At 41.3% G+C, this 22,858-nt stretch overlaps 1 protein-coding gene across 1 annotated transcript; it reads right to left on the bottom strand.

Moving 5' to 3' along the window:
- Positions 1-12,166: 12,166 nt before the first annotated feature.
- On the bottom strand, positions 12,167-15,956 carry LOC129543275 (protein FAM184A-like). The gene is given in 4 exon segments (XM_055406368.2): positions 12,167-12,538; positions 12,540-12,765; positions 12,768-14,025; positions 14,289-15,956. Coding segments are annotated over 4 exon segments (3,315 nt in total). The 3' UTR covers positions 12,167-12,375.
- Between the last annotated feature and the right edge of the window lie 6,902 nt (positions 15,957-22,858).

The raw sequence follows: 22,858 nt of genomic DNA, 5'->3' as shown, positions 1-22,858 counted from the left end.
CAAAATCACTGCAGATACTGATTGCAGCTTTGAAATTAAAAGACGCTTACTCCTTGGAAGGAACGTTATGACCAAACTTGATAATGTATTAAAAAGCAGAGAGATTACTTTGCCAACCAAGGTCCATCTAGTCAAGGCTATGGTTTTTCCCGTGGTCATGTATGGATGTGAGTTGGACTGTGAAGATAGCTAATCACCAAAGAATTGATGCTTTTGAACTGTGGTGCTGGAGAAGACTCTCGAGATCCCTTGTACCGCAAGGAGATCCAACCAGTCCATTCTAAGGGAGATCGATCCTGGGTGTTCATTGGAAGGACTGATGCTAAAGCTGAAACTACAGTACTTTGGCCACCTCATGCGACGAGTTGACTCACTGGAAAAGACTCTGATGCTGGGAAAGGTTGGGGTGGGAGGAGAAGGGGATGACCAAGAATGAGATGGCTGGATGGCACCACTGAACTGAACTGGTCCAAGCAGCTCAGGTGACCAGGCGTTTGGCGAGCGCGGTCACTGTGACTTGTCATCTCCCCAGTCCTGCCGCTTGGTTTTCTGGGTGTACAACTGGCGCACCTTCTCAGAAGGATATCGACCAGCCTGAACCCAAGAAGTCTCAGTTAGCAACAAAGCCTGCCTGCCACTTGGTATCGGAGGCCTCTCTGACGCCGCGGTTGCCCCCTTCCGTCTCTGGCTGCCCTCCTTGCCTGTGTCGGCGGGGATGGGGAATGGGCCGATCACAGGTGGCTCGCTGTGCTCAGTCCTTTGTTCTGTGAGCGGGGCTGGCGAAGTCTTAGGTTGGGGCTTTTCGTCTTTTCACAGACTTTTCCCCTTTCAACGGGGTCACTATCCCACAGTCTGCTTTGCTCCCGTTAATGTCCTCAGCTTGCCCTTGGGGTGTTCAGGCCCGGTCCTCTCTCTAAGCACTGCCGCCTTGCCTCCCTGCCCAGTCCCCACTTGCTAGTCAGGGGTGCTGTTGGTTGCACTGCCTCTCCGCTAAGAGTTTCCTTTGGGCACTTAGTCTGTGGGTTTTAATTATTTATTTCTTTTTTCTCCTGGTTATGTGGCCCTCTGAGTTTCCAAGGCTCACCACAGACTCGCCCGTGAGTGTTTCCAGGTGTTTGGAAACTTCTCTCTCTCTCTCTTTTTTTCTTAAACCTCCCTTCCCTGGATGGAGCTCCATCCCTCCCTCTTTAGTCTCTCTTTTTGTCTTTTATACTCTTTCCTACCTCCTTTCAAAGACAATGGGCTGCTTTTCTGGGTGCCTGATATCCTCTGTCGGCATTCAGAAGTTGTTTTGTGGGATTTACTCAGCGTTCAAATGTTCTTTTGCTGAATTTGTGGGGGAGAAAGTGGTCGCCCCATCCTACTCCTCCGCCATCTTCTCTCAGTCCCCCTGCTTAATCTTAATTATCTGATATGAATCTCCTCATTTGATTCCCTTCATAAACTACTTACTTTTTCTAGCTGTTTAGTTTTTGTATCTGTCCAATAATTTGTAGAGAATCTTTTAGAGCTTTGAGAAAACATCCCTCACCTGGAGCCTGTTTTTCTGGCCAAATACTTCCTGATGTTGTTATAACTTAACCTGTTTCTAAATCAGAGGAAATAAGAGAGATGAAGGAATAGAGATATGAAGTATATTAAGCTTCTGTAAATGTATCTCAGCTAAGTGCCTTGTTTTATTATTTTAAATACAGGTATCTGAGTAACTGTTCAAACAGTTCCTTTCTTTCTCCTCCCCCCTCCAAATTTCTCATACCAAAAATAAGGTATGTGCTTTGAGTATTTCATTCAAGTTTAAAGTTCTATTGCATTAAAAAAAATGTCTTCTGCTTTCCATTTACAAAAATCATAGCAGTTAAGTTTTAGGTAATAAAATGGATTGCAGGGATTTCAGTGGATTACAAAGTTGGAAAAAATTCATTAACATATCCTTTATCCAGTAAAAAGCATGTGTGTAGTCACTGGAGAATTTAAGGTTAAACACAAAATTTTGAGGGAAAGCCTATTGATTTTTGGTTAATGATACAAGAAAAATAAGGGTAAAATGCCAAGTACAAGTTCTTCTATTATTCTGAAGGGATTAAAAAATCACACCAGCAGAATGTTGAAACATAGCCAGTAGCTCTTATTGATTTCCCAGTGGAAACACAAATAAAAGCTGTTAGAAAATATGATTATTCCCTAAAATAAAAAATGATTTATGATTCCATAAAAATATGATTTTTTTCACACATATTAAGCACCAAACAATCAGCATTTCACTTAGCTTGGAAAGGTTTGTTTTAAAGCAGATGTTGGCTTTATGTAGTAACTCTTGCTTTCCCCCCAATGCTCTAGCTGGATTATCACTTTTATAAAAGTGAAAAATACATTTGTACATTAGTCAGGTGTAGAAAGAAACATGTACAACCAGCTTTTAGGGCCAAGGTTTTTTTTTTTTTCCAACAAAAGTCAAAGAGATGATTGCTAAAGCCTTTGTATTGTTTCCCAGTGAAATTGAGCTTTTTGAAGGATGTTATTTGATGGGACATGCAAGATTTTAGGGAGTTATGCAGTACAAAAAGGGAGATGAACATGCTGAATGAATACAGAAAGTCAGTGGAGAACGAAGGATAAGTCACATGTTCTGTATTCACTTACTATAAAGAAAGATTAACATTTGGTCCACGTACAGTACTATCAATTACGGGTTTGCTGCTGTTGCTGCTAAGTCACTTTAGTTATTTCCGACTCTGTGTGACCCCATAGACGGCAGCCCACCAGGATCCCCCGTCCCTGGGATTCTCCAGGCAAGAACACTGGAGTGGGTTGCCGTTTCCTTCTCCAATGTGTGAAAGTGAAAAGTGAAAGTGAAGTCGCTCAGTCGTGTCTGACTTGTAGCGACCCCACGGACTGCAACCTACCAGGCTCCTCCATCCATGGGATTTTCTAGGCAAGAGTACTGGATTGGCTTGCCATTGCCTTCTCCGAATTACGGGTTTAGAGTTTATTTATTTATTTTTTATTATTTTTATTTTTATTTATTTTTAAGGATTTTCTTTTTTTAAAAAAAATTTTGTTGGAGGCTAATTAATTTACAATATTATATTGGTTGGTTTTGCCATACACTGACATGAATCCGCCCTGGGTGTACAAGAGTTCCCCCTCCCGAACCCCCCTCCCACCTCCCTCCTCCCCTTATCCTCCCTCTGGGTCATCCCCGCATACCAGCCCCGAGTATCCTGTAACATGCATCGACCCTGAACCGGTGATTCGTTTCACATATGATAATATACATGTTTCAATGCCATTCTCCCAAACCATCACACCCTCACCATCTCCCACAGAGTCCCAAAGACTGTTCTATACATCTGTGTCTCCTTTGCTGTCTCGCATACAGGGTTATCATTTGCATCTTTCTAAATTCCATATATCGGAGAAGGCAATGGCAAGCCACTCCAGTCCATGCGGTCGCTACGAGTCAGACATGACTGAGCGACTTCACTTTCCCTTTTCACTTTCACACATTGGAGAAAGAAACGGCAACCCATTCCAGTGTTCTTGCCTGGAGAATCCCAGGGACGGGGGATCCTGGTGGGCTGCCGTCTACGGGGTCACACAGAGTCAGACACGACTGAAGTGACTTAGCAGCAGCAGTAGCAAATTCCATATATATGCGTTAGTATATTGTATTGGTGTTTTTCTTTCTGGCTTACTTCACTCTGTATAATAGGCTCTAGTTTCATCCACCTCATTAGAACTGGTTCAAATGCATTATTTTAAATGGCTGAGTAATACCCCCTTATGTATATGTACCAAAGCTTTCTTATCCATTCATCTGCAGATGGACATCTAGGTTGCTTCCATGTCCTGGCTATTATAAACAATGCTGCAATGAACATTGGAGTACATGTGTCTCTTTCAATTCTGGTTTCCTCGGTATGTATGCCCAGGAGTGCGATTGCTGGATCATATGGCAGTTCTATTTCCAGTTTTTTGAGGAATCTCCACACTGTTCTCCATAGTGGCTGTACTAGTTTGCATTCCAGCAACAGTGTAAGAGGGTTTCCTTCTCTCCACACCCTCTCCAGCATTTATTGCATGTAGACTTTTGGATAGCAGCCATTCTGACTGGTGTGACATGGTATCTCATTGTGGTTTTGATTTGCATTTCTCTGATTATGAGGGATGTTGAGCATTTTTTCATGTGTTAATTGAGCTGCAAGAGCTGCTTGTATATTTTGGAGATTAATCCTTTATCAGTTGCTTAATTTGCTATTATTTTCTCCCATTGTGAAGGCTGTCTTTTCACCTTGCTTATAGTTTCCTTTACTGTGCAGAAGCTTTTGATTTTAATTAAGTCCCATTTATTTATTTTTGCTTTTATTTCCAATATTCTGGGAGGTGGGTCTTGGAGGATACTGCTCTGATTTATATCAGAGAGTGGTTTGCCTACGTTCTCCTCTAGGAGGTTTATAGTATCTGGTCTTACATTTAGCTCTCTAATCCATTTTGAGTTTATTTTGGTGTATGGTGTTAGGAAGTGTTCTAGTTTAATTCTTTTACAAGTGGCTGACCAGTTTTCCCAACACCACTTGTTAAAGAGACTGTCTTTACTCCATTTTATATTCTTGCCTCCTTTCCAAAGATAAGGTGTCCATAGGTGCATGGATTTATCTCTGGGCTTTCTATTTTGTTCCATTGATCTATATTTCTGTCTTTATGCCAGCACCATACTATCTTGATGACTGTGGCTTTGTAGTAGATCCTGAAGTCTGGCAGTTTAATTCCCCCAGTTCCATTTTTCTTCCTCAAGATTGCTATGGCTATTCGAGGTTTTTTTTGTATTTCCATAGAAATTGTGAGATTATTTGTTCTAGCTCTGTGAAAAATATCGTTGCTAACTTGATAGGGATTGCATTGAATGTATAAATAACTTTGGGTAGTATACTCATTTTAAAAATATTTATTCTTCCAATCCACAAACATGGTATATTTCTCCATCTATTAGTGTCCTCTATGATTACTTTCACTAGTGTTTTATAGATTTCCATGTACAAGTCTTTTGTTTCCTTAGGTAGATATATTCCTAAGTATTTAATTCTTTTTAATTGCAACAGTGAATGGAATAGTTTCCTTAATTTCCCTTTCTATTTTCTCATTATTAGTGTATAGGAATGAAAGTGATTTCTGTGTGTTGATTTTGTATCCTGCAACTTTACTGTATGCATTAATTAGCTCTATTAGTTTTCTGGTAGAGTCTTTAGGGTTTTCAGTGTAGAGGATCATGTCATCAGCGAACAGTGAAAGTTTTACTTCTTCTTTTCCAATTTGTATTCCTTTTATGTCTTTTTCTGCTCTGATTGCTGTAGCCAAAACTTCCAGAACTATGTTGAATAGTAGTGGTGAGAGTGGGCACCCTTTTCTTGTTCCAGACTTTAGGGGGAATGCTTTCAGTTTTTCACCATTGAGGATAGTGTTTGCTGTGGGTTTGACATATATAGCATTTATTATGTTGAGGTATGTCTCTTCTATTCCCACTTTCTGGAGGGTTTTTATCATAAATGGATGTTGAACTTTGTAGAAAGCTTTCTCTGCATCTATTGAGATAATCATATGATTTTTACTTTTCAGTTTGTTAATGCGGTGTATTATGTTGATTTATTTGCAGATATTGAAATCCTTGCATTCCTGGGATAAAGCCCACTTGGTCATGATGTATGATCTTCTTAATGTGTTGTTGGATTCTGATTGCTAGAATTTTGTTAAGGAGTTTTGCCTCTATGTTCATCAGTGATATTGGCCTGTAGTTTTCTTTTTTTTGTGGGCTCTTTACCAGGTTTTGGGATTAGGGTGATGGTGGCCTCATAGAATGAGTTTGGAAGTTTCCCTTCCTCAGCAATTTTCTGGAAGAGTTTGAGTAGAATAGGTGTTAGGTCTTCTGTAAATTTTTGGAAGAATTAAGCTGTGAAGCCGTCTGGACCTGGGCTTTGGTTTGCTGGAAGATTTCTGATTACGGCCTCTAGTTCCGTGCTCGTGATGGGTCTGTTCAGATTTTCTATTTCTTCCTGGTTCAGTTTTGGAAAGTTGTACTTTTCTAGGAATTTGTCCATTTCTTCCAGGTTATTCATTTTATTGCCATATAATTGCTGATCGTATTCTCTAATAATCCTTTGTATTTCTGTGTTGTCGGTTTTGATCTCTCCATTTTCATTTCTAATTTTATTGATTTGGTTTTTCTCCCTTTGTTTCTTGACGAGTCTGGCTAGTGGTTTGTCAATTTTATTTACCTTCTCAAAGAACCAGCTTTTGGCTTTATTGATTTTTGCTATGGTCTGTTTTGTTTCTTTTGCATTTATCTCTGCCCTAATTTTTACAATTTCTTTCCTTCTACTAACCCTGTGGTTCTTCATTTCTTGCTTTTCTAGTTTCTTTAGATGTAGAGTTAGGTTATTTAGTTGACTTTTTTCTTGTTTCTTGAGATGTGGCTGTATTGCTATGTATTTCCCCTTAGCACTGCTTTTACAGTATCCTAGAGGTTTTGGGTTGTTTTGTTTTCATTTTCATTCATTTCTATGCATATTTTGATTTCTCTTTTGATTTCTTCTATGATTGGTTCATTATTCAACAGCGTGTTGTTCATACTCCATATGTTGGTATTTTTAATGGTTTTTCTCCCGTAATTGAGATCTAATCTTACTGAATTGTGGTCAGAAAAGATTCTTGGAATTATTTAAATTTTTTTGAATTTACCAAGGCTAGATTTATGGCTCAGGATGTGATCTATCCTGGAAAAGGTTCCGTGTGTGCTTGAGAAAAATGTGAAATTCATTGTTTTCAGGTGAAATGTCCTATAGATATCTATTGGGTCCAACTGGTCTATTGTATCATTTAAAGTTTGTGTTTCCTTGCTAATTTTCTGTTTAGTTGATCTATCCTAGATGTAAGTAGGGTATTAAAATCTCCCACTATTATTGCATTGTTGTTAATTTCCCCTTTCATACTTGTTAGTAATTTTATTACATATTGTGGTGCTCCTATGTGGGGTGCATAAATATTTATAATTGCTATATCTTCTTCTTGGATTGAGCCTTTGATCATTATGTAGTTTCCTTCTTTGTCTCTTTTCACAGCCTTTGTTTTAAAGTCTATTTTATCTGATATGAGTATTTGTACTCCTGCTTTCTTTTGGTCTCTATTTGAATGGAATATCTTTTTCCAGCCCTTCACTTTCAGTCTGTATGTGTCCCTCATTTTGAGGTGGGTCTCTTGTAGACAACATATATGGGGGTCTTGTTTTTGTATCCATTCAGCCAGCCTTTGTCTTTTGGTTGGGGCATTCAACCCATTTATGTTTAAGGTAATTATTGTTAAGTATGATCCCGTTGCCATTTTCTTTATTGCTTTGGGTTCAAGTTTATACAACCTTTCTGTGTTTCCTGTGTAGAGAAGATCCTTTAGCATTTGTTGAAGAGCTGGTTTGGTGATGCTGAGTTCTCTCAACTTTTTCTTGTCTGTAAAGCTTTTGATTTCTCCTTCATATTTAAATGAGATCCTTGCTGGGTACAGTAATCTGGGCTGTAGGTTATTTTCTTTCATCACTTTAAGTATGTCCTGCCATTCCCTCCTGGCCTGAAGAGTTTCTGTTGAAAGATCAGCTGTTATGCTTATGGGAATCCCCTTGTGTGTTATTTGCTGCTTTTCTCTTGTTGCTTTTAATATTTGTTCTTTGTGTTTGATCTTTGTTAATTTGATTAATATGTGTCTTGGAGTATTTCACCTTGGGTTTACCCTGTTGGGGACTCTCTGGGTTTCTTGGACTTGGGTGATTATTTCTTTTCGCATTTTAGGGAAGTTTTCAACTATTATCTCCTCAAGTATTCTCTCATGGTCTTTGTTTTTGTCTTCTTCTTCTGGGACTCCTATGATTCGAATGTTGGAGCGTTTAACATTGTCCCAGAGGTCTCTAATATTGTCCTCATTTCTTTTAATTCTTTTTTCTTTTTTCCTCTCTGTTTCATTTATGTGTACAATTCAATCTTCTAGCTCACTTATCCTGTCCTCTGCCTCTGTGATTCTACTGTTTGTTCCCTCCAGAGTGTTTCTGATCTCATCTATTGTATTATTCATTGTATATTGACTCTTTTTTTATTTCCTCTAAGTCCTTATTAAATCTTGTTTCCATCTTCTCAATCATTATCTCCAGGTTATTTATCTGTAACTCCATTTTGCGTTCAAGATTTTGAATCATTTTCACCGTCAAAATTTGAAATTCTTTATCAGGTAGATTCCCTATATCTTCCTCTTTTGTTTGTGTTGGTGGGCATTTATGTTGTTTCTTTCAGTTCAGTTTAGTTCAGTTCAGTCGCTCAGTCGTGTCTGACTCTTTTAGACCCCATGAATCACAGCACGCCAGGACTCCCTGTCCATCACCAACTCCCGGAGTTCACTCAAACTCATATCCATAGAGTCGGTGATGCCATCCAGCCATCTCATTATCTGTCGTCCCTGTCTCCTCCCTCCCCCAATCTCGCCCAGCATCAGACTCTTTTTCAGTGAGTCAACTCGTCGCATGAGGTGGCCAAAATATTGCAGTTTCAGCTTTAGCATCAGTCCTTCCAATGAACACCCAGGATTGATCTCCTTTGAAGTGGACTGGTTGGATCTCCTTGCAGTCCAAGGGACTCTCAAGAGTCTTCTCCAGCACCACAGTTCAGAAGCATCAATTCTTTGGCGATCAGCTTTCTTCACAGTCCAACTCTCACATCCATACATGACCACGGGAAAAACCGTAGCCTTGACTAGACAGACCTTGGTTTGCAAAGTAATGTCTCTGCTTTTTAATATGCTGTCTAGGTTGGTCATAACTTTCCTTCCAAGGTGTAAGCGTCTTTTAATTTCATGGCTGCAATCAGCATCTGAAGTGATTTTGAGCCCCCCAAAATAAAGTCTGACACTGTTTCCACTGTTTTTCCATCTATTTCGCATGAAGTGATGGGACCAGATACCATGATCTTCGTTTTCTGAATGTTGAGCTTCAAGCCAAACTTTTCACTTTCTTCTTTCACTTTCATCAAGAGGCCTTTGAGTTCCTCTTCACTTTCTGCCATAAGGGTGATGTCATCTGCGTATCTGAGGTTATTGATATTTCTCCCGGCAATCTTGATTCCAGCTTTTGCTTCTTCCAGCCCAGCATTCCTCATGATGTACTCTACATATAAATTAAATAAGCAGGGTGACAATATACAACCTTGATGTACTCCTTTTCCTATTTGGAACCAGTCTGTTGTTCCATGTCCAGTCTAACTGTTGCTTCCTGACCTGCATACAGGTTTCTCAAGAGGCAGGTCAGGTGGTCTGGTATTCCCATCTCTTTCAGAATGTTCCACAATTTATTGTGATCCACACAATCCAAGGCTTTGGCATAGTCAATGAAGCAGAAATGGATGTTTTTCTGGAACTCTTTCTTTCTCCATGATCCAGCGGATGTTGGCAATTTGATCTCTGGTGCCTCTGCCTTTTCTAAAACCTGCTTGAACATCTGGAAGTTCATGGTTCACATATTGTTGAAGCCTGGCTTGGAGAATTTTGAGCATGACGTTACTAGCGTGTGAGATGAGTGCAATTGTGTGGTAGTTTGAGCATTCTTTGGCATTGCCTTTCTTTGGGATTGGAATGAAGACTGACCTTTTCCAGTCCTGTGGCCACTGCTGAGTTTTCCAAATTTGCTGGCATATTGAGTGCAGCACTTTCACAGCATCATCTTTCAGGATTTGAAATAGCTCAACTGGAATTCCATCACTGCCACTAGTTTGTTCGTGGTGATGATCTCTAAAGCCCACTTGACTTCAAATTCCAAGATGTCACTTGCTGGGTGTTTCTGTGACTCTTCATCTTGTTTACATTGCTTTGCTTCTGGTGGCATTTCCCTCTTCTGGCCGTTTTTGGAGTTCTCTTTGTTATATAGTTTCCTTGCTGTGTGTGGGGTTGGACGGGTGACTTTTCAATGTTCCCTGATTAGGGAAGCTTGTGTCGGTGTTCTGGTGAGTGGAGCTGGATTTCCTCTCTCTGGAGTGCAGTGTAGTGTCCAGTAATGAGTTATGAAATGTCAGTGGGTTTGGAGTGACTTTGGGCAGCCTGTATATTGAAGCTTAGGCATATTTTCCTGTGTTGCTCGAGAATTTGCGTGGTATGTCTTGCTCTGGAACTTGTTGACCCTTGGGTGGTGCTTGGTTTTAGTGTAGGTATGGAGGCGTTTGATGAGCTCCTATCGATGAATGTTCCCTGGAGTCAGGAGTTCTCTGGTGTTCTCAGGATTCGGGCTTAAGCCTCTTGCCTTTCGTTTTTGGTCTTATTCTTGGAGTAGTCTCTAGACTTCTCTATCTGTCATTTCCAAGGTGGTTTCCTCTGTTTTAACTTCTGTTTTCTGGTCTCTTCAGTGTCTAATTTCTGCCCTGATACTAGGGGGCGGTTCAACACTTTTTAAGGCTCAGTTGTTCAGTCTTGTTCTGGGAAAGGAGGAACGCTGCAGACAAATATCTCTGGCATCTGTGGGGAGTGCTCGCAGCGTCTCGGCCACACTGGGTTTGTCCCCACTCACAGCGCATGTGTTGTCCCAGTCTACATTGAACAGGCTCTCGGTTGCTCTGCTGGGAACTGTCCGAGGCCGGCGCTGGGTTGTATGCACTTCCCAGGTCTGAGCGTCTCAAGTTCAGTTTCTCGGGTACTCCACAAAGGCACAGACTTGGCTGGGTCTGCGTTTTTTGCCTTCCCCGGTCTGAGCAGCTCAGGTGACCAGGTGTTTGGGGAGCACGGTCTCTGTGACTTATCGCCTCCCCAGTCCCTGCCACTCAGTTTTCTGGGTGTAAAACCGGTGCACCTTCTCAGGCGGATATCGACCAGCCTGAGCCCAAGAAGTCTTGATTAGCAACAAGCCTGCCTGCAGTTTGTATCAGATGCCTTTCTGGGGCCGCGGTTGCCCCCTCCGGCTCTGGCTGACCTCCCTGCCCCTTTCGGTGGGGGATGGGGGATGGGCTGACTGCAGCCGGCTCACTCTGCTCAGCCCTTTGTTCTGTGAGTGGGGCTGGCGGAGTCTTAGGTTAGAGCTTTCCGCCTTTTTGTGGGGAAGCTATCCCAGTGTACTTTGCTATCCCCTGTTAGATCTCTCAGATTGTTCTCGCGGCACTCAAGCCCAGTCCTCTCTCTAACCAGTTCAGCCAGCTCCTCCCTCCCCAGCCCCCGTTTGCTAATGGCGTATGCAGGCATCTGTGCTGCTTCTCCGCTGAGAGTTACCATTTGGCGGGTAATCTGTGGTTTTTAATTATTTCTTTCTTTTTTCCTCCCGGTTATGTTGCCCTCTGAGGTTCCAAGGCTCGCCACAGACTAGCCAGTGAGAGTGTTTCCTATTGTTTGGAAACTTCTCTCTTTTTAAAGCCTCCCTTCCCAGGACGGAGCTCCATCCTTACCTCTTTTGTCTTTTTATCTTTTATGTTTATTCCTACCTCCTTTCGAAGACAATGGGCTGCTTTTGTTGGTGCCTGATGTCCTCTGCCAGCATTCAGAAGTTGTTTTGTGGACTTTACTCCGTGTTGAATGTTCTTTTGATGAATTTGTAGGGGAGAGAGTGGTCTCACTGTCCTATTCCTCCGCCATCTTGTTCCTTCTCTCTCTGGTTTAGAGTTTAAAAGATGAAAAAAAAAAAAAAAGAGAGAGAAAACCTAAGGAATTCAATGTAAGCAATAAGTTAACTCAAGTCTTTGACCAACTCTTAAAAATAAGCTATCCAATTAAAACAATTAACTTGGTTGCATATGTTGACAGAGCTGAAATAAATTCTTCATGTTTGTATAATAGAAAATCGGTTAAATATGCTAGTTTTCTACTTTTTCTTTACCAAACTATCTCTTACTGATTGTGTCAACTGCCAAGTTGACTTTTCTGGTATAAAAATTTGATGAAACTTTATATATTTGCTTCTTTTGATTAGTCACTTAGAGTTGATCAAATTTGGACTACTATTTTGTTTTTTCCTAATCCAAACTCTTATTTGAAATTTAGTCCTTTTATTACCTGATTGGACAAATAATGGAAATTTCCTTTTTTCTCATATGCCAATTTCATAATTACTTTTTTTTTTGTTCTAACAAAATTTATTATGCAGTAATTACAAAGGTTGAAGATTCTTCCGTCTCAAATAAAAATAACTGTTATAATTACACACATAATATAGTACCTTAGAGTGAGTCCAATAAATATCACAGGAAGTACAGGGCATTTTCAACTGGAGAGACACATACTTTCTCACAGTGTGACACAGGAGAGCCTGCTCACATCATGATCTGGATACGGTCATGCTCGTAGTAACAGTCCACACAGAACTGAGGCAAAGCAGTTCCTTCAGAATGTGAAGTACCGGGCAAACCATTCCTGGCGCTGGGGATCTGGAGAAGCCACCGGGGAAGCGGCACTCTGAGGAGGACTCAGAAATGTCTTGGGCTCTTTGGGTGGCACGGGCTGAGGAAATGGTTTGCTGCTGTTGAACTCAATATCATGGACGGGAGTTAGGAATGGGATCCAGGCAGTTAGGACGTCCATTGCCCACTCCACCAGATTCCAGAGCACTTAGATTGGGAACACTCACAAACCTGTTTGTTGGTGACTTATTGTTCTTCTTCTTTTGCTTCATCAGTGGATTGATAACACCAACCGTCGGACTTGAGTTAAATACTTTGTTGAAGTTAGTTTCTCGATTGACTAATTCCAGCTGATAGAATTTATTATCCTCGACACTTGTAAAGCTGCATTTACTTCCTTGAGTAGCTCGTTAGTCTTATTAAAATCTGCCCGCATGATATTTTTCTCTCTGAGGTGGTCTGCTGTCATGACATCCAGCTCTTTTTCAAGTCTCTTGTTTAAATCTTGTTCATGCAACCTCATCTGCTGGTTGGAGTCACTTCGTATTCTGAGAATTTCTTTTCCCTTAAATTCCAGTTCCTTGGTTAGGGCATTTATATTTTCATGAAGGTGCTGTACCTCCTGATCCAAGTCTGAGATGTGATGCTCTCTGTGTCTTACTTCATCTTGTAGATCTGTTATTCTGCACATGTGCTCCTTACTCTGTCTTCTGCTGATGTCTATGCTTTGCTCTAATTCCATTTTAGCAGCTGTCAATTCTTGATGATGATTATGCCTTAACAAATCAATTGCAGCTGCATGTTGCTGGTTTAGTTCGGAGTGTAAGGAAGCAAGCATAGCCTTTCCTTCATCTTCTAATTCAAACCGAAGTGTCTGAAGTTCCTGTTCCATTTCTATCCGGAAGCCCTCCATTGATTCTCTGTGTGCATCTTTTAATGACTGAAGCTCTGCAGAATGTTTCTGTTGTAAATGACTTTCAAGAGCTCTTTGTTCCTTTTCCTTTTCTTCTTCCATGGTTTGAAATGCAAGGACGTGTGCTTCTTTTAAAGATTTATGTCTCTGTTGATGATGCTCCTCTAATTCTTCTAGCTCTTGTGTAAGTCGCTGTCGCTCCTGTGTAAACTGGGCTTGCAGTTGCTGCAGAGAGGTCTGAGACTGGGAAAGCTGCATCTCCAGATTCTGTTTCAGGAGGGAAATCTGGTTTAAGAGATCTTCTACTTTCTTCTGCCATGAATCCCTGGCTGCATTTTTCTCTCGCTCTTTTAACTGTAAAAGTTGAGACATTGCTGACTTTTTATCCTCTTCATGTTGAAGCCTTAACTCTTCACGAAGTTTGGAACACTCTTGTCTGAGGTTTTCAGTCCATTTCATCTCTAAGTCATGGGCCATTTTGTCCACTTGCAGCTTCTCCTCTTCTTTCATGGCAGCCAGTGTTTCTTCATGCTGTCGCCTCTCTTGTTCTAGCTTACTCTCAACATTTAATAGAGCATCCTTGGTCTCCTTCAGCCTCCCTTTAGTCAGATCAAGCTCATTCTGAAGTCTTTCCTGGGAGTCCTGAAGACTGGCAATGAGTCCTTCGGCAGAGCCAAGACCTTGTTCGCTTCTGCTTACCATTTCTTGGAGGCGGCCAATCTGCAAGTAAATACAGTACTTTTAATTGACTAGTGTAATTGACTAGCAAACAGTCATGTTTCTAAAGTCTTTTCTTCAGATGTAATTTTACTTATGAATCTTTCTTGATGAATTTGGAAGAAGCACTCAATCATGACAGTCTTCATCTGTTGTTTTTTGAAAAGACCTCCATATTTGTGATTTCCCTTTGTCATGGCAACCATGTAAATAAATGGATACCTCAAGCTCCTGGGAATTCCTGGTTATGTCATATAATCAAATACCTCTTGATTGGCTGAATCCAGTTTGTCTTCCAACTCTTCCTTCAGGTTTTCTAGCTCCTGTTGAAGCTGATCTTTATCCTCTTCCAGGTTTAGTTTTTCCTTTTTATGTTGTTCCTCCAATTCCATCTGTAGTTTTTTCTTATCCCTAATCGCATTACTGTGGACAGCCTCAATTGCCATGTGGTGCTTCCAAGCTAATTCTTCCAAAGTCTTAGAATGGGCCTCATTCAACTGAGCCACCTCCCCTTCCAGTCTACTTTGCAGGTTTTTTAGCTCCATCTCATAATATTCTTGCTGAGTTTTCTTTGCCTCATTTACTTTCTTCTCCAGTTCCAAAATCTGCTGCTTCTGCTCTTCATCCAGACTCTGAGTTTTGCTTTGCAGAAAAGCTCTTTCTTCTTCAAGCTGAGATAATCTTTCATTGGCCCTTGATTTTTCTGATTCTAGATCTTTAATTGTAACCTCCTGGGTCATTTGAGTTGCTTGAAGCATTCCAATATGACTAACTTTGAGGACAAGATCTGAGGCTTGCTGTTGTAAATGTTCTCTAGCTGCTGCCAGCTCAATTTCCACCTCCTTGTGCCTGTTTAATAAGGCCATTTCTCCCTCCTTGGCATCATCAAGCTGTTTTTGAAGAACATGAACATTGTTCTCCGCTGTAACCAGTGCTATTTGAAGCTTTTGGCATTTGTCACGAAGACTTCCGGCTTCATCCTGTACCATCTGTAACTCTGTCTTTAATTTTCCTATGGTTTTTCGCAAAATTGCTTCTTGTCCCTGAAATTCTTTTCTAAGATCTGCTTCCTTTTCTTTGCTAGCCTGGAGGCTTTCTGCTGTAAAAAGCTGTGACCTTTTCAAAGTATCCAGCTCATGTTCATAAAAGGACTGAGCTTTATGCAACTTGCCTTCATAATCCTCAATGAGCTTCTTCCGCTCGAGCCTGAGCTCCTCCAGGGTCTTATTTAAGGCCTCCACCTCCATCCTGTGCAGCTCCTCTGCTTTCTCCTGCCCCTTGTTGACTGAAGCACTGTGATCCTGCTGGCACTTCAGCAGCTCTTGGATCTCCTGTCTGTGAGCAGTTCTCAAATCTTCCAACGCCAACCGTTTGTCTTTTTCAAACTGTACCTGGAGTTGTCCAAAACTCCGTAATCTTTCCTCAAATTTCCTTCTAATCTCCTCAACCTCTCTAGACATGGTTACTATGCGCTGGACATGCTGGGCTTCTGCACAAAGCTGCATGTCCTCCACTCTGTCCTTATAAGCCTCAAATTCTGTCAGAGCCTGCTGCTTCATTTTTATGTGATCTTCTAAGGATGCTTCTAAAACCTGAATCTTTCTCCTAAGGTCTAACTCCTCAGTTACCCTGCTTTTATACTGCAATATTTTCTCTCTTGTGTCTGCAAGAATATGGATTTCTTCTTCATGAGCATCCTTGAGGGCTTGAATTGCAGATTCGTGCTCATCATTTTTAGCGTTCAAAGCATATATTACCTTGGTGAGCTGGGCGATCTTCTTGCTCATTTTCAGGTGCAGGTCCTGGCTGTAGTCCATGCAGTGCCCCGCCTGCTGCGCGGCGGCCGGCGAGGGGACGAAGGCCGGCGAGGGGACGAATTTGGCCGCCGAGCCGCCGTAATAGTGCTGCTGTCAGCTCATGCCCGGGCTTGCCATCTTCCCGGCAGACCCCGGCCGGGGCGCGGGTCCTCGCGCGCAGGGGGCGGCCCGCCTAGCCGCGGCCGCTGGGACACCGGAGCCGGGGCGGCCGCGTCGGGACCCGACACCCGGCCGCGCCCGCCGGCCGCGGCCACCCGCACCCACCCGCCCGCGGCCGCCGGGTCACCGCCGTCCAGGGACGGGTGCGGCCCCGCCGGCCCGAAGCCGCGGGCGAGTCGGGCGCGGGGCAGACGCCCGGGTCCGGAGGCGGCCCGGCGCGGCCCGACCCGCTCTCGCCCGCTTCTCGGCTCGCGCCACGCGGCGGCGAGGCCCCGCAGGTTCCTCTCCCACCGGGCACCCGGGACCCAGCGAGCCGGCCGCCGCGGGGCTGGCGGAGGCAGGAGGAGCCAGGGCGGGATGCTGCGGGGGGAGGCGGCCGCGGGAGCCGCGGAGCCGCCGTTACCAGGGCGCGCAGCCCGCGGAGCGCGCGGGGCGACCCATAATTACTTTCTTAATGGAATTTCCACAGAGTCACAAAAGCATGGAGAAAAATATAACAAATTTCATGTGCTTTTCAAACAGTTTCAATAATGATTGAATTACTCCCAGTCTGTTTCACCTTTCTCTTTATTTCTCCATCCCTACCAGTTGTCACTGGACATTTTAAAGCAAGTTCCAGGCACGATTATCTTATTCAGCAGGACACCAGGCTTCCCTGTTGGCATCATCAACTCCTGGAGCTTGGTCAAACTCACGTCCATCTAGTTGGTGATGCCATCAAACAATCTCATCCTCTGTCATCCCCTTCTGCTTTCACTCTTTCCCAGCATCAGGGTCTTTTCAAATGAGTCAGTTCTTTTCAGCAGGTGGCCAAAGTATCGAAGCTTCAACTTCAGCATCAGTCCTTCCAATGAATACTCAGGACTCATTTCCTTTAGGAATGACTGGTTGGATCTTCTTGCAGTCCAAGGGATTCTCAAGAGTCTTCTTCAACACCACAGTTCAAAAGCATCAATTCTTCAGCGCTCAGCTTTCTTTAGAGTCCAACTCTCACATCCATACATGACTACTGGAAAAAGCATAGCTTTGACTAGATGGACGGTTGTTGGCAAAGTAATGTCTCTGCTTTTTAATATGCTGTCTAGGTTGGTCATAGTTTTTCTTTCAAGGAGCAAGCCTCTTTTAGTTTCATGGCTGCAGTCAACATCTGCAGTAATTTTGGAGCCCCCCCAAATTAAGTCTGTCACTGTTTCCATTGTTTCCCCATCTATTTGCCATAAATGATGGGACTGGATGCCATGATCTTTGTGTTTTGAATGTTGAGTTTTAATCTAGTTTATTCATTCTCCTCTTTCACTTTCATCAAGAAACTCTTTAGTTCCTTTTTGTTTTCTGCCATAAGTCTGGGTTCATCTGCATATCTGAGGTTATTGATATTTTATTCAGTTCAGTTCAGTTCAGTCGCTCAGTCATGTCGGACTCTCCGCGACCCCATGAATCACAGCACGCCAGGCCTCCCTATCCATCACCAACTCGTATGTGTTCTCTTAAAGAGAAATGGTCCTCTATTTTAGTTCCATCTTATTTGCTTTCTCTCCAGTTAGTTATTTTTATTGTTGTTTTACAGAGAAATACATCCACCAATTTTATTGCTCCTCCCTGCATTTTGCATGCTGTTTGTTCATTTGGCCTTCATTTCCTTCTAGACCACATATTTTAAGTAATTCTTTCATCAAAAGAGAATGGTTGTGACTCTTTGTGAATTCTATCTCTCAATTTTGCATGTGTGCTCCGTGATGAATAATATTTATCTGGAAATAAAATACTTGGCTGGCAGTTATTTTTCATAACATTTTGAAGTTATTTCCCCATTGCCTTCCAAATTTTACAGTTGTTTTGTAAATAAATACAAATAAATAAATACAAATCAACTATCAATCTAGTTGCCACTGAAACTTTCATATTCTGTTGATTCCCTTCAATGCATATGACCATAGATTTTTAGTTTGTTTATCTCAGCTTCTTGAATCTGAGAATTCACCGAGACAATTTGGAAAAATTCTCAGGTTTTACCTCTTTAAATATTGCCTCTCTCCATTCTTTTAATTCCTTTCTTCTGGAAGCTCCTATTTAAAAAAAAAATTGACTTTTTTAGTTGGTTTTCCATGATTTTTAACTTTTTTTTTTTTTTTTAATAATTTGCATCTCTGAACTGCAGTAATTTTTTAAGATCTATCTTTCAGCTCTCTAATTTTCTTTGGGGCTTCCTTGGTAGCTCAGTCAGTAAAGAATCTTCATGCAGTGCAGGAGACTCGGGTTTGATCTCTGAATTGGGAAGATCCCCTGGAGAAAGGAATGGCAACCCATTCCAGTACTCTTGCCTGGGAAATCCTATGGATGGAGGACCCTGGTGGGCTACAGTCCATGGAGTTTCAAAGAGCCAGACATGACTTAGAGATTAAACCACCACTAAATGATTTTATTTCCCAAAGCACCATTTGATTTTTACCAGGAGATCACTGAGTACCTAGTTATTGTCCCAGTTTTACCCTCCAGAACAGGGAAGTTAATTTCTTGTCTTTTAACCTTATCTGTGCTATTTTCCCATTTTTCTCTCAGGTGGTCTTTTAGTGACTACATGGTCTTCCAGCTCTAACCTCTTGTGTCTATCTGTTGACTCTTTCCCATGGGTGGCTTGTCCCCACGTGATCTTGAGTCAATTTAGGGGATATTTTTGTTGCTTTTGTTTTGTGCTGGCCTCTCCCCTACAAGCCTGGAATGTGGGAGGATTCCTCCAGAGCAGTTTTGCACTTCCCTTTACTATATGACCCAGGGGTAGCATTGATCCAAGACAGACTTTTGTGGGAACTTCTCAGTTTAGAGACTCAGACACCAGAACATGAAATTACAAGAAATCTGGATTACAAAATTGTGTGGCTTACAAATATGGAGTTTAAATTTACTAGGACATATTTTTATTTCTCTTTTTTTTTTGTCTTGAGTTCAGAGTTAGACAAGTTTTCCCATTGTCTTACAACACAGCTTTAAAATAAATGAATCTTTAGAATTCATAGGCTGTCAAATATGCTACAAAAGAAATTGTCTGCTGTAGTGAATGTGGAAAATCTAGAGGGGGGAAAACAGAAAAAAACAAAACAAAATGACCTACTATCGTGTTATCAGCTGACCACTTTAACGTTTTGATGTTCTTAAAGTTCTATTTTTTGGCAGCTCAGATGGTAAAAGATCTGGCTGCAATACGGGAGACTAGGGTTTGATCCCTTGGTCAGGAAGATCTCCTGGATTGGGAGAAAGGCATGGCTACTTACTTCAGGATTTCTGCCTGGAGAATTGTATAGCCTGGCAGGCTATAGTCCATGGGGTCACAAAGAGTTGGACACAGCTGAGTGACTAACACTTCATATATTTTTCTCAAAAAAACAAAAAACAAAAAACAAACAAACCAAAAAAAAGCAAACAAAACCAAAACACAACTAGATCATACATTGCACTTTATTTTATAACAGTTTTCACTTAAAAATAATGCACCATAAAATATCTGCATATCTCTAAATATTTTTCTATAGCAGATTTTCAACTAGAGTGATTTTTCTCTCTTAGAGGACAGTTTTGACTGTCATGAATGGAGAGTGCTGCTGGCCTCAAATGGGTGGAAGTCAGGGATGCTGCTAAACATTTCACTTCGTGCAAGACAGACACTTCCCAACTCCCAGCAAAGAACTATGTGACCCAAAATGTCATCAATGTTGTCGAGGTTAAGCAATTTTTACAACATTGTGTTCAGTTCAGTTCAGTTCAGTTCAGTCGCTCAGTCGTGTCCGACTCTCCACGACCCCATGAATCACAGCACGCCAGGCCTTCCTGTCTATCACCAACTCCCGGAGTTCACTCAAACTCATGTCCATAGAGTCGGTGATGCCATCCAGCCATCTCATTCTCGGTCATCCCCGTCTCCTCCTCCCCCAATCCCTCTAGCATCAGAGTCTTTTCCAGTGAGTCAACTCGTTGCATGAGGTGGCCGAAGTATTGGAGTTTCAGTTTTAGCATCAGTCCTTCCAATGAACACCCATAATTGATCTCCTTTAGCTATACACAAGAAACTAATACAATATTATAAATCAACTATAATTCAATTAAAAATTAAATTTAAAAAAGAGACAATCTTTTTTTAAATTTTTAATTAATTAATTTTTTTATTGGAGGCTAATTAATTTACAATATTATATTGGTTGGTTTTGCCATATATTGACATGAATCCGCCCCGGGTGTACATGAGTTCCCTTTCCTGAACCCCCCTCCCACCTCCCTCCTCCCCTTATCTTCCCTCTGGGTCATCCCCGGGCACCAGCCCCGAGCATCCTGTATCATGAGTCGAACCTGGACTGGTGCTTTGTTTCACATATGATAATATACATGTTTCAATGCCATTCTCCCAAATCATGCCTCCCTCGCCATCTCCCACAGAGTCCAAAAGACTGTTCTATATACCTGTGTCTCTTTTACTGTCTCGTATACATGGTTATCATTACCATCTTTCTAAATTCCATATATATGAGTTAGTATACTGTATTGGTGTTTCTCTTTCTGGCTTGCTTCACTCTGTATAATAGGCTCCAGGTTCATCCACCTCATTAGAACTGATTCAAATGCATTCTTTTTAATGGCTGAGTAATACTCCATTGTGTATATGTACCAAAGCTTTCTTATCCATTCGTCTGCAGATGGACATCTAGGTTGCTTCCATGTCCTTGTTATTACAAACAGTGCTGCGATGTTGGTCATTGTTTTAGTGGGTGCTAATAAAATTGTCTCTTTTTTAAATTTAATTTTTAATTGAATTATAGTTGATTTATAATATTGTATTAGTTTCTTGTGTATAGCAAAGTGATTCAGTCATACATGAATATATATATGTTCTTTTTCAGATTCTTTTCCATTATGGTTATTATAAAACATTGAATACAATTTCTCGTATGTTTTTAATTTTTTTAAATTCTGATCTTCAAAATACTTATTGATAAAAAACTTTTGGAGTCCTAATTATTTTTCTTGTTACTTAAGCAATAATACATGCTGTCTTGAACTATCTTTTTATTTTATCTAACTAGTCTGCTTTCTCTCTAAGGAGCTACTTCTCTGTGCTGTGTTTGTTGTTGACCAATAGGCCCTCAGTTTCTGCCTACTGATAATGGTGGAGAAAATTCAGTTCAGTTCAGTCACTCAGTCATGTTCGACTCTCCGCGACCCCATGAATCACAGCACGCCACGCTTCCCTGTCCATCACTAACTCCCGGAGTTCACTCAAACTCATGTCCACAGAGTCGGTGATGCCATCCAGCCATCTCATTCTCTGTCGTCCACTTCTCCTCCCGCCCCCAACCTTTCCCAGCATCAGAGTCTTTTCCAGTGAGTCAACTCGTCTCATGAGGTGGCCAAAGTATTGCAGTTTCAGCCTTAGCATCAGTCCTTCCAATGAACACCCAGGATCGATCTCCCTTAGAATGGACTGGTTGGATCTCCTTGCAGTACAAGGGACTCTCAAGAGTCTTCTCCAACACCACAGTTCAAAAGCATCAATTCTTTGGCGATCAGCCTTCTTCACAGTCCAACTCTCATATCCATACATGACCACTGGAAAAACCATAGCCTTGACTAGACAGACTTTTGTTGGCAAAGTAATGTCTCTGCTTTTTAATATACTATCAAGGTTGTTCATAACCTTCCTTCCAAGGAGTAAGCGTCTTTTAATTTCATGGCTGCAATCAGCATCTGCAGTGATTTTGGAGCCCCCAAAAATAAAGTCTGACACTGTTTCCACTGTTTTTCCATCTATTTCCCATGAAGTGATTAGCAGTATATAAATAGTGAGAATGCAAGACCTCCTTTGTAGATTAGCAGTAGTGTGTTGGGACATGCTAAGGTGCTGTTCTTTAGCAATAGTGTGATTTGGACTTATATTTTTCTTCCTTTGATTTCAGTTGCAAACTGAGTATAATAATATTAATACTTAGCTTGTAAGTTTTTGTTAGAATTTGAGAGTATGTCGGCAAAATGCCTGTAGGAAATTAATAGTTGTCATAAAAGTGATAGAACATGTATGTTTAGGGAGGGACCCATATGAGAAATATCTTGCCTAAGATTGAGCTTCCATTAATTTCTCATTTACATGTTTTCTTCTCTGCAATCATTCTCTTTCTTTTCAGTCCTTTAACTTTATTGAGGCTTTCAAAGGCTAAGTCAAATATATCTCTTGGTAAAGTTCACATTGCACTTGAAAATATGTGGTTTATTCTCAACTATCTTTATATACTGAGTTCTAAGATAATGATAAGAACAAACTCTGTATGATTTCAATACTTTTAAACCATAAAATTTTTGCACCTTGTTTTATGTCCCTGGATATATTCCAGTGTCTTCTGGTTTATAGCTTATGGGAACATAAATAGAATTTATATCCTTCTGTTTTATGTGAAAACTGTATAAATCTTAATTATGTTGAATTGGTTCATAGTGATTTTTAGGTCTACTATATCCTTTTACTTTCCCCTCTATTAATTCCACTATTTTTGAGAGTTTGATATTGAAACTCCAGTTAAAAACCTTAATTTATCTACTTAAAAATAGCAAAATATAGTGTAACTATATGTAACTTTGTTCTGTATTTTCCAAGTCTCCACGTTATCATTTTGTTGTTGTTCAGTCACTCAGTCACGTCCAACTCTTTGTGACCACACGGACAGAAGCAGGCCAGTGTTCCCTCTCCTTTACCAACTCCCAGAATTTGTCAAACACATGTCCATTGAGTTGGTGATGCCATCCAACCATCTCACCCTCTGTCATCCTCTTCTCCTCCTGCCTTCAATCTTTCCCAATATCAGGGTCTTTTTCAATGAGTCAAC

This window comes from Moschus berezovskii, chromosome 23, assembly GCF_049115385.1.
Source record: "Moschus berezovskii isolate FMDL1 chromosome 23, NW_MosBer_1.0, whole genome shotgun sequence".
NCBI lineage: Eukaryota > Metazoa > Chordata > Mammalia > Artiodactyla > Moschidae > Moschus > Moschus berezovskii.
This window is presented reverse-complemented; position numbering and strand designations above follow the sequence as displayed.